We start from the raw sequence: 12,437 nt of genomic DNA on the forward strand, positions 1-12,437 counted from the left end.
GGAGGAGGAAGGCGAACTCACTTCCTTGGGCCGCCCGTGCCCCGCCCCGCCCCGCCCCGTCCCGTCCCGGCGGGTTCCCAGCCCCGCCCGGCTCCCAGCGGGAGGGAGCACCCACCCCACCCCCCCCAACCCCCGGCGGAGGAGGCCCTGAGGCCCGACTGACGTAGCGCTGGGAAAGGCGGCTGGCCTCTCTGGTCCTGGAGGAGGGAAGGAGAGCCTGGCAGTGACTCCGCGAGGACCCCCTGGGGGCCTAAAGGGAGTTTGTGGGGCATCCCAGAGGCCAGACGGAGCCATAGAAGCTTGTGGGTCTCCCTCGGTCTAGGCTGGGTGCTCCCTGGGTGTCCGTCCCTGGGGCCGTTACTGCCTCTCCCACTGTGGCCTTTATAGACCTGGCACCGGCTGGGGGGCCTGCAGAAGGGCAGTCTGGGGTGAGGCCCCCCAGGGAGCCCTTGGCAACAAATACAACAAATGACAGCTCCTTAAAGGCCCTCCATTCCACCGTGCAAGACTGCAAGGATACAGTGAAAATGGCTCGAGAATACGGAGACCCAATGGGGAGCCAGGGAAGGGGAACACGGAGGGCCCGAAGCCCCGCTCTTGGCCTCTGCAAAGCCTCTTTTGGGAAGCTCCCTCTGCATTAACACATCATTCCGCACAGAGACACACCACCACCCCTCCCCCATCAACATACCCATCTGTGGTGCTTCAGCCACCTCCCTCCCACTCTTCATTTGGGGCTTCCTTGGCAAAGAACATGGAGAGGTTTGCCCTTTCCTTTTCCAGCTCATTTTACAGATGGGGAAACTGAGACAAACAGAGTGAAGGACTTGCCCAGGGTCACACAGTGTCTGAGAGACCAGATCTGAACTGAGATCTTGGCTCCAGATCCTGTTCTCCATCCTCTGCTGCCTATGCTTATGTCCACCCCATCCTCCAGAATGTCTGACCTCGCCATGGAGCCTAACCTGCCATCTCCAGGGTTGTGAACAGCCTCGTCATGGCCCAGTCCAATGACCTTCTCCCACACCCCTCCTGGCTCTCTCTGAAGCCTCTGCTACTCTGGATCACCAAGTCTTTCTGGACATTCTAGTTCAGTGATGGTGAACTTTTTAGAGACCACGTGCCGGGTCCCCCCCCCCCCACCCAGGGGAGGGAGAAAGTGCTTCCATTGGGCTGCTGGGCAGAGGGGCAGGGGAGGGGAGCAGCTGCCCCCAGTCCCTCTTGCTTTCTAGTCATACACTTGGGGTTGGGGGGTGACACTTGTGCCCACAGAAAGCGATCCGCATGCCATCTTGGGTAGCCATGCCATAGGTTTGCCATCACTGCTCTAATTTCTCTGGGTTTTGGGGACATCATTCTCTCCCAGGTCTCCCACCTCCTGAGTTCTCCTTTTCAGACTCCCTTACTGGATTTTCATCCAGGTGACACTAAGATCTAACCAAGGGCCACAGGACTTTTCTTTCACTTGGCTCCTATGGTTTAATTATCCAGCCTTCACCTCCCTGCTGACCTCCAGACTAGTATCTTCAAGTTCCTTTCTGACATCTTGAATCGATATACAGCAGATGTCTTTAAAATGGCCCCAAATGAGCTCAATTCTTTTATCTTGGCCACCTTTCTAAACCTCCCTGTTACTCTTCTGGGCACCACCATCTTCCCGGTCCCTCCAGCTAATCAACCTAAGTGCTGTTAACTTGGGGAAAAAACACAGAACTACTAAAGTAGTCAGGAAAACCCAGTCTTTAATTAGGAAAGAGAGAGTGTCCACTGTTCGGCCACCAAGCAGAACCCAATGCCTAAAACCACACAGAGCCAAAGGCTCTGGCACTCTGACAACAGCATCTCTGAGAGAATCACCCCGCTAAAGGATCCTCCCAAGAACAATAGAACTTGGGGAACTTCTATACCATGTGGGGAACCAAAAACAGGGAAGTATGATGGATTGGTGTTACCATGGCTACGAGGAAATGAGAGGTCCAGCCTGTACTGACAGGAGGCAAACAGACTTGGGAATGAAACCATAGTCAGAGGCTGGGGTATCAGGCAGTGGCCTACTTACAATAGATACTAAAAGGATGGTCCCTGCCCAGGGCTTGGTCTTCTTGGTGTGTAGAGGGAATTTCATCCCCTACCCCTTCTGGATTGCCAACCCAGTTCATCCCATTTTTACATGCCGGTACTGTGTCCATGGAAAATAAGAACTTGGAAATATTATTTTCAATCTAACATTGGGAAGGATCTCTGATACAATGGGGAAAACTTCTAAGACTAAAAGGGTACTTGGCATCTGATTAGGTCTGCTACCCCACCTAAACTGGGTTATCAAGTACTTTAAGGTCTATTGAACTAGTCTGAAACTAGAGAGTGTGAGATCTCTCTCAAGGCAAACTTGGGGTTTCTAGATTTCAAATTGACAATGATATCCTTTCATTCTCACTGTCTCTCCCTCTCCATATTGAATCTGTTGCCAAGATCTCATGATTTCACCTTTCCACCTTCTCTGGAATGTGCCCACTTCTCTACTCTGACACTTGCACCATCCTGGAACACGCAGGCCTTTCATCTCTTCACACATGGACTAAAGAGTTTGCTGGTAGGTCTTTCTACCTCAAGTCTTTCCCCTCTCCAGCCCATTCTCCATTCAGTAGCCAAAATGATTTTCCTAAAGTGCAGGTCTGGCCATGTTCATCCTGATTCAGTAAACTCCAATGGCTCCCTTTCATGTCCAGGATCAAACGCAAAATGCTCTTTGTAGCCTAGCCCCATCCCCCTTTTCAGTCTTTCTCCCAATTCCAAACCTTTCTCCCCATTTCTCAATCCAGTGATTCTGGACTCCTCGATGGTCCTTGTACAAGATACTCTCTTCTGACACGCAGCATTTTCTCTAACTGCTCCCTAGGCTTACAAAGCTCTTTTTCCTCATTTCCACCTCCTTGAAGACCCAGCTAAAATCCCTCCTTCCATGGAAAGCCTTTCCCTATCCCTCTTAATTCCAATGACTTTGCTCTACTGATGATTTCCTATTTATTCTGGATACAGCTTGTTTGTACAGTTGTTTACATGCTGTGGCCCCATTAGACTGTGAGCTCCTTGAGGGCTAGGACTACCTTTTACCTTTCTTTGGATCATTGGTGGATCAATGTCTAGCATATAATAGGTGCTTAATAAATGTTTATTGGTGACTGATTGATAGAGACCAAACGTGAGATAAGAGGTTATATATGTGGAATAGAGAGGAATCTTGTTTGGCATATAAAATTTAGGTTTTTATGCTAATATGAAAGTTTTAAAGCAATAATTATGTTCGCCAATTAAAAAAATTCACTCAACTCACGAGTCTGTTAGCCCCTCTTAACAATTTAGTTTAGTAGAGATATAGTAAAAGAGAGAAATGTAGGAAGGAAATAGAAAGTATTACCCAGCTAGATACCCTATAATTTCTGTCCAGCTTACTACCCAGCAAAGGCTCTCTAGTCCTGATTATTCCACGGGGAGTTGTGGTAGTCTTAAGCCAGGAGTCTCAGTGGTGTTTCAGCAAGGGTTCCACCAACTCAGCCTCCTCCAGGAAAGGAAGGCCTCTTCGGAACCAATCTCTCCAGAAGCCAGGAAAGGTAGGCCAGCTATTCCTCAAGTCCAAAGACTAACTCCAAAGGAGAAATTCAAAGGAGAAGCCTCTTGGACCACAAATTCAGGACTTTTTATAGCCCTTTTCCCACATCACTTCCTGTCCCTTCCTCCACTTTGCAGACTTTTCAATTTGCCTAGCACTGCCCAAGGGGGGTGGCAGTAGCTTTTGGAGGTATGAGCTTACTCTAGTAAGTGACTGTGAATTCTCTTGCTTAGTGTTAAGTAGAGGTACTTAAGTTTTTGATTGATTAATTAAAAAGAAAGTTTGATTCACTCTTCACAGGCAGGAGGATGGATAATTGGTTATGAGGCTCAAAAGAGTGGTTCTAGTCAGGTTATGCAAGGTTTTAAAGCTAAACAGAGTTGAGATTTCTTTTTTTCTAGAGGCAACAGGAAACACTGAAGTTTGTTGAATGGGAGAATGAAATGATCAGAACTATACTTCTAAGAAAATCACTGACAGAAGAGGAAGGATAGACTGGAATGAGGAGAGACTTGAGGCCAGGAGACCAATTAGTGGTCATTGCAACAATCTAGAAAAAAGTTAAGGGCTGAAACCCAGGTGTATCTTGTGAATAGAGTGTTGGAACTTCCCAACCTGGGTTCTTAGAGAGTCCAGTAAGAATAGAATCCACCAGAGACTAGAGGTAAAATAGAGAGAGAACCTAAACTGAAAGAAAAATGAATTGATTAGGGTGCTTAAGGAAGATTTCTTAGAAGCAGCTTTAGTCTTAGTTTAGATAGTTTTATATGACCTTCAAGAATAGCCAGTCCACGAACTGGATCAATTCAGGATCATTCTGCTAAGAGAAAGCAGCTTATTTAGGTTTCTGTAATTAGAAGCTCAAAATCTGGTCATGTTACCTGCATGCCCCACTTGGCTGGTTAGTGGTCTTTACACACAACCAGCTTGACAGCCTCTCTCAGAAGAATGAACAAGATGGCTATTTTAGTTACAGATAATATTTCTAAAATGACAGTTTAAAATGACCTTTTTCCCTCCTGAGTTCCATCCCCTCTCCTCCCCTCCCTCATATTTCTTTTGGAATATTGCTAGATTGAGGCTGTCCAAAATCTAGGTTCATTAAGGTACTCACATGGGTCAAAGTAAAGAGGTTCAAATCACAGTTCCATATTATTATATATTGATTCAATATTTCATTTTCTTTCTAACATTGTTAATTTTCTCCCCTTGTACTTTCTGCTTCCAAGCCATTTTCAAATCTAGTTTTCTTTTGTTCCACTCAATCATTTTTGCGAATTAGACCAATTTTCTTACACATGTCAAAATTCATGGCAAATCTCTGCTTTTAAATGGCTACAACTGAGCCTTTCAAGTTTAGTGATATGTTCTCATTTTGCCATGTAAAAAGCTTACATTTTGCTTTCTTATTTCCCAACTTATAACTATATGATCAAGCTTAAATCCTTTGTTAATTTAAATTTTTTTATATTTAATTTTTTTCAAATTACATGCATAATAATTTTGAATATTCATTTTTTAAAATGTTGACTTCCAGATTCTCTCTCCTTTCCTTCCCTCTCCTTGAGAAGGCAGCAAGTAATTTGCTTTAGATTATACATGGGCAGTCTAATTACTCAAATATACAAGGAGCTAAATCAATTGTACAAAAAAATCAAGCCATCCCCCAATCAATAAATGGGCAAGGGACATGAATAGGCAATTTTCATATAAAGAAATCAAAACCATCAATAAGTACATGAGAAAGTGTTCTAAATATCTAATAATTAGAGAAATGCAAATCAAAACAACTCTGAGGTATCACCTCACACATAGCAGATTGGCTAAAATGACAGCAAGGGAGAGTAATAAATGTTGGAGAAGATGTGGCAAAATTGGGACATAAATGCATTACTAGTGGAGTTGTGAATTGATCCAACCATTCTGGATGGCAATTTGGAACTATACTCAAAGGGCTTTAAAAGACAATCTGCCTTTTGATCCAGCATAGCACTGCTTGGTTTGTACCCCAAAGAGATAATACGGAAAAAGACTTGTACAAAAATATTTATAACCATGCTATTTGTGGTGGCAAAAAATTGGAAATTGAGAGAATGTCCTTCAATTGGGGAATGGCTGAACAAATTGTGGTATCTGTTGGTGATGGAATTCTATTGTGCTCAAAGGAATAAAGAACTGGAGGAATTCCATGTGAACTGGAAAGACCTTCAGGAATTGATGCAGAGTGAAAGGATCAGAACCAGGAGAACATTGTACACAGATTGATACACTGTGGTACAATCAAACATAACGGACTTCTCTATTAGCAGCAATGCAAGAATCCAGAGCAAGGCTGAGGGACTTATGAAAAAGAAAACTAGCCACATTCAGAGGAAGAACTGTGGGAGGAGAAAACACAGAAGAAAAACAACTGCTTAAATACATGGGCTGATGGGGATGTTAGTGGGGATGTAGACACTAAATATTAACTCTAGTCCAACTATCAATAATATGGAATTAGGTCTTAATCAATGATACATGTAAAACCCAGTGGAATTGTGCATTGGCTAAGGGTGGTTAGGGGTGTTTGGGGGAGAGGGAAAGAACATATAACATGTAACTATGGGAAAATATTAAAAATAAAAATTAAAAAACATAGATTATACATGGGCAGTCATATACAACATTTCCACATTAGCCATGTTTTAAAAGAAAACACAGACTTCCCCCTCCCCCACCAAAAAAACAACCCCAAAACAAAGCAAGAATAATAAAATTTAAAAAAAAAAAAAAGGTATGCTTCAATCTGCAGAAGTCATTAGTTCTTTCTCTGGAGGTGAATAGCATTCTTCATCATAACTTCTTTGAATTGTCTTGGATCATTGCTGAAAATAGCTAAGTCAACTGTGGTTGGTCATTCTTACAATATTGCTGTTACCATGGACAATTTCCTCATGGTTCTGATCTCTTCATTTTGCATCAGTTCATATAACTTTTCCCTATTTTTTCTGAAACCATTATGCTTGCCTAGCACAATAGAATTCTATCACAATCAGATAATACACCTTATTCAGTCATTCTCCAGTTGATGGGCATCCTCTCAATTTCCATTTTTTTCCACCACAAAAAGAGCTGTTAAAATATTTTTTTTGTATACATAGACCATACTTTAAAAAAAAAACTCTTTGGGATACTAATCTGGTAGAAATGGTTTTAAACTTAGCCATTTAAATCCTTGTTAAATGAATCTCACTGTGTTATGACAAACTCAACTCTGAAAATTAAAATTTGCCCTTTTTTTCTTAAATATATGTCTAGAGATTAAAATTAACATGCAAAATACTAAATATTATATTTATAAATTTTTATAAATAATAAATTAACAAAAGAGACTAACTAAAAGGTATTAACTAGCCCGATCCGAAGAGCAAAAGAGGGAAGAACAAAGCAGAGTCTCAGAATTTATACAAAATGTGACCACGAATAAGCAAATGAGAGAGTGTTCTAAATCTCCAATAATTAGAGAAATGCAAATCAAAACAACTCTGAGGTACCACCTCACACCTAGCAGATTGGCTAAAATGACAGCAAAGGAAACTAATAAATGTTGGAGGGAATGTGGCAAAATTGGAACATTAATGCATTGCTGGTGGAGTTGTGAACTGATCCAACCATTCTGGATGGCAATTTGGAATCATGCTCAAAGGGCTATAAAGGACTGCCTGCCCTTCGATCTAGTCATAGCATTGCTGGGTTTGTACCCCAAAGAGATCATAGATAAACAGACTTGTATGAAAATATTTATAGCCACACTTTTTGTTGTGGCAAAAACTGGAAAACGAGGGTATGGCCTTCTATTGGGGAATGGCTAAACAAATTGTGGTATATGCGGGTGATGGAATACTATTGTGCTCAAAGGAATAATAAACTGGAGGAATTCCATGTGAACTAGAAAGACCTCCAGGAATTGATGCAGAGTGAAAGGAGCAGAGCCAAGAGAACATTGTACACAGAGACTGATACACTGTGGTAAAATAGAATGTAATGGACTTCTGTACTGGCAGCAAAGCAATGACCCAGGACAATTCTGAGGGATTTATGGAAAAGAACGCTACCCACATTCAGAGGAAGAACTGCAGGAGTGGAACAAGTAAAACAACCGCTTGAACGCATGGGTTGGTGTGGACATGATTGGGGATGTAAGCACTAAACAACCTTACCAATGCAACTATCAGTAATATGTAAATAAGTCTTGACTGATCACACATGTTAAAACCAGTGGAAATGCACGTTGGATGGGGGGGTGGCTTAAAGGGGAGGTGAAGGGGGAATTAAAAACAGGAATCATGTAACCATGAAAAATTTTTTCTAAAAAAATAAAATATTTAAATCTAAAAAAAAAAAATGTGACCACGAAAATGTAGACAAAAGGAAAAGCATTGTAGGTAATACTGAAAGGAAGTTTGGGTAATGTAGTTTTTAGGGATTCAAGATATTTCTAACTATACATTTGACATCTTCAAAGCCTTTGCTGTAGTGATTAAAACAAGAGAAAATTTAAGAGAATGATAGAGTACCTGCAAGGGCGGGGTCTGCAACCTTTTTGGCTGTGAGAGCCATAAAAGCCACATTTTTTAAAATGTAATTTCGTGAGAGCCATACAATATGTTTAACACTGAATACAAGTAAATATGTGCATTTTATGTAAGAACAACACTTTTAAAATACAATAAGTCTCTGAACTATTTTTAATAACGTTATTATGTGCTAAGCAATGATGAATAAAGTACATTAATGTGACTTCTGGTGCTGCATGGTTTTGCTGATTATTAATCAAAATTATTTTGATTATTAATAAAAAAATAAGACTTAATGGGGCACTATAGTACTGATATAACTGCACACATACATATAAAACTCCTTTATTATTATTATTATTATTCCTGTTGACCCCTTAGGAGCATAGGGCCGCAACCATCTCACGCCAACGGACTCTGTTCTGGGCAACTTCCCCCAGCTGGGCCCATGTCATTCCGACTGTTTTTGTTTCATTTTCAGCAGATCTTCGCCAGGTCTGTTTTGGTCTTCCAACTTTCCTCCTCCCTGAAGGGTTCCAGCTCAATGCTTGTCTGGCTATGTTGTCTTCCGGTTTTCGTAGCGTATGTCCTATCCATCTCCACTTACGTTTCTTTATGTCCTGACTAATGGGATACTGGATTGTTCTTTCCCAGAGACTAGCATTGGAGATCTTTTCAGGCCATCTGATGTTCAAGATGTAGCGGAGACATCTATTAACAAAGACCTGGAGTTTGTTGGTGTTAGCGCTCGTCACTCTCCAGCTTTCTGATCCATATAGGAGGACGGCTTTTACATTGGTGTTGAAGATTCGGAGCTTAGTGAGGAGGGACAGTGCTTTGGAGATCCAGACAGACCACAGGGTGTTAAATGCCTGTCTGGCTTTGTTGATTCGGTTTCTGATGTCCTCATCTGCTCCGCGGTCCTTACTGACGATGCTACCCAAATAGGTGAAGTGGTCCATCTCCTTGATGTTTTCTCCCTGTAGTTGGATTGGCAGGTCCTGTCTGCTGTTGACTGGGATCACCTGGTCTTCCTCTTGTTGATCTTCAGACCTGTCTTCTCCGCTTCTTCAGAGAGTCGTGCAAGTTTGGCTTGCGCATCCTGCTGCTTGTGAGAAAGGAGACAGATGTCATCCGCAAAGTCAAGGTCCTCGAGCTGCTTGGTGTGAGTCCATTGAATGCCCGTATTGTTGCCCTTGGTAATTCTTCTCATGGTCCAATCTATGACCATCAAGAAGATAAGGGGCGAAAGCGTGCAGCCTTGCTTCACTCCGGTTTTCACTGTGAAGGGAGCCGTCCATTTCCCATTATGGATGACCTGGCAGGTAGAGTCTTCGTATAACTGCTGGATGATGTTGATGAGCTTCGGGGGAATCCCATAATGCTGCATCAATCTCCAGATGATGCTCCTGTCCACGCTGTCAAATGCTTTCTCGAAATCCACGAAAGTCATGTAGAGGGGAGACTGCCATTCGATGGACTGTATAAAACTCCTTTACACTAAGAAAATTGCTGAAATAAAGAGAGAAAAATTCAGGGAAGAATCCTTTTTCCTCTCCCTCTCTCAAGTCAGGCAACAGGAGAAGAAAAAGCTGCCAGCCTGCTGGTTAAGCCATTTGGCCACATAAATTAAGTAGGAGATCAGGAGATTACAGAAAATAACATGACTTGTGTGCAGGCATTAGTAAGTAGTGGGGGAGGAGGGTACCTTTTTATGGAAAACTGGCCAGGACACATCACACACATTTCCTGGTACAGGTGTTTATCAGTGCTGCCTACTCAATCATTCTGTATCAAATGAAACAACTACTGGGGAGAAATGCTTCTCACTAATGAAGCATATGTAAAGATGTAATCTGACTATAGTTCCCCTTTAAGAGCAGGTAGAAAAGTTAAAAACAATCCCACAAACAGGGAGTGCAGACCCCATGAATGTACTGAGTTAAAGCCATGTAAATCAGAGGCAGAGGGGTAGAGAATGTAGACAAAAGTGATCAATCACTATCCAGAACCCCAAGATGTCAGTAACAGGTGTGGAAAGAGTAAAAGGAGGGCAGAAAGAGGAACACACAGTACACACAACCGAACTAAAGACCAGGATTCATGTCGCGTGGCAATATCAATGAGGGAGCCTTCTATCTTAGAAGATAGTTGTGGTACCTAAAGGATCCCGTGACGTATCACGTGACGCACGATGTTATGTGTAAACTGTTAGTTACTGTGCTGGGTTGACTTTATGGCTCCTGCAGAAAGAGCCATATCTGGCCCTCAAAAGAGCCAGATATGGCTCAAGAGCCATACATTGCCAACTCCTATGCTAGGGGGTTCTTAGGCACTAGATAAGTTTTAGTTTCTAGTTTTTAGTTTCAAAAACTTAAAACTACAAAACCAATTTTTAAATTCCTTCACTTTTGGAATCACCAGATACAAAAGTTTTTAACTGGTTTCAGTTCTTTATAGACCACATCATTTTACCAAGTGGATATTGTGAACTTGAAATCTGGAAACCCCAAGTTTGCCTGTTCCCCTGAGAATTCGCCTTAAGGAAGGTCTCAGACTCCCCATATCAGACTGAATAATAGACCTTAAAGTACTTGCTTTGACCAGCTTAGGTAGGGCTAGCCAACCTAAGCATATGCTAAATACCCTTTTGTCCTGGTAGTTTCTCCCATTGTATTGAGGTCCTTTCAGGTAGCCCAGCCCTTGGCTGGACCCTTTCCTTTGTATCCATTATAATTAGGCCACTCCCTGACACCATAGCCCCTGCCTATGGTTCCTTTCCTAGCCAGATTATATCCTGTCCTGATAGTTTGGACACTCCTGTTTCCTTGTAGCCATGATAATGTCAATCAATCATGCTCAGATGCCCTTAGTTCCCCAAAAGGTATAGAAATTCCCCAAGTTCTATTGTTTTTCAGAGCTATTACCTAGTGGGGTGATTTCTCCCGGGGAAACTGTTGGCCAGAGTGCCAGGGCCTTCGGCTCTGTGAGGGTTTTGGGTGCTTGACTCTGTGTGGAGGCCTAAATTGTGAACACTGTCCCTCTCCTGATTAAAGACTTGGTTTTTCTGACTAAAGTAGTTCTGTGTTTTTTCCAAGTTAACAATATCAACACAGACTCATAGAAAATATTCAGTCACACAGCCAGATTCAAGGATCCTTTTGGGGTGGGGGTGGGAAAGGGAACTTTTTAGGCAAATCAATTTTGTCCTACAATTTGAAACACCTCATTTCTCTTGTGGGTGCATTCTCTTCTACTTAAGAACAATAACATCTTTTACTCTCCAGGGAAGGGAGAGAGGAAGAGTAAGGAAAGCTTTGGAATTTGTTTGCAAATTTCACAGAATCCCTGCTTTTAACAGTCACTGGAAAATACACACCCTGATAAAGGGGTCCATGATACAAAAAAGTTTAAGAATCCTGCTCTAAATAGCCTTTTCAGTTAGTTCCAATGGCATGGGCATTGTATCCCCAAAGCTATAGAAATGTTTCAGGCAAACTATAAACAGGGAAATTCCTTTACTCCCTTCTATCCTTGTGACTCCTAACTCAAAACATCTGATAACTCTTAGGAGACTCTGAGAGGATTATCCTCCTTGGATCATCCTTTAGATGGACAGACAGATACACATCCTTAATATCATCAAGTTGTATCTTAGACATTCTTCTGTCCTCTAGGCTATGAGGGTGACCCCTATGTCTGTCTTCAGGCAAACCTCCCCCCTGCCCATGCCTCAGTGCATACCACTCTAGAGTCACATCTTTACTGTTGTAAAGAATATAAAGACCCCAGAATTTATGTCATCTGGGAACAGCTTTCTGTAAGAAATAAAATGGATATAAAGGGATAGATTTAAAAATATTATGGTTTTAAAGGATTTATTGGTAACCATTAAAAAATTGAAGCCACGTGCCATGCTGAGAGTCATTTTAAAAGACCCGCCATTACCTCCATCCCAATGCTGCTTCAGCCGGAAAAAAAGAGTGCAAGCCCAGCCACTCATTTTTAACCTTTGGTCCACGTTAATATGTAACTGCCTACATCATTATGTGAGCCAGGAAGCTCATGGGAAATGTAGTTCAGAGACTCCTAAACTAAGTTTAGATCAGAGACCTCAAAATTTCAATTATATATTTCCCATCTATGCTATTCCACCTAGGAGGCAGTCTTCCACCTATGCTGTCCTCCTGGTCAGATTCAACATTACCTTGTAAAGTAATAAATTTCTTTTTTTATTTTTAAGCTAAGTTTCAGAATCTTGCATCCTTGCA

General features: G+C 42.1%; 1 protein-coding gene across 1 annotated transcript in view; it reads right to left on the reverse strand.

Moving 5' to 3' along the window:
- Positions 1-1,304, reverse strand: part of RP9 (RP9 pre-mRNA splicing factor) — a 25,710-nt gene extending 24,406 nt beyond the window's left edge. Inside the window, exons 1-3 of the mRNA XM_044675587.1 lie at positions 1,239-1,304; positions 362-508; positions 35-250 (exon numbers count right to left, since the gene is read on the reverse strand). Of these exons, the coding sequence (XP_044531522.1) occupies positions 35-250; positions 362-508; positions 1,239-1,304 (429 nt within the window). The remainder of the gene's footprint in view (positions 1-34; positions 251-361; positions 509-1,238) is intronic.
- Between the last annotated feature and the right edge of the window lie 11,133 nt (positions 1,305-12,437).

This window comes from Gracilinanus agilis, chromosome 1 (assembly GCF_016433145.1).
Source record: "Gracilinanus agilis isolate LMUSP501 chromosome 1, AgileGrace, whole genome shotgun sequence".
NCBI classification, from domain to species: Eukaryota; Metazoa; Chordata; class Mammalia; order Didelphimorphia; family Didelphidae; genus Gracilinanus; species Gracilinanus agilis.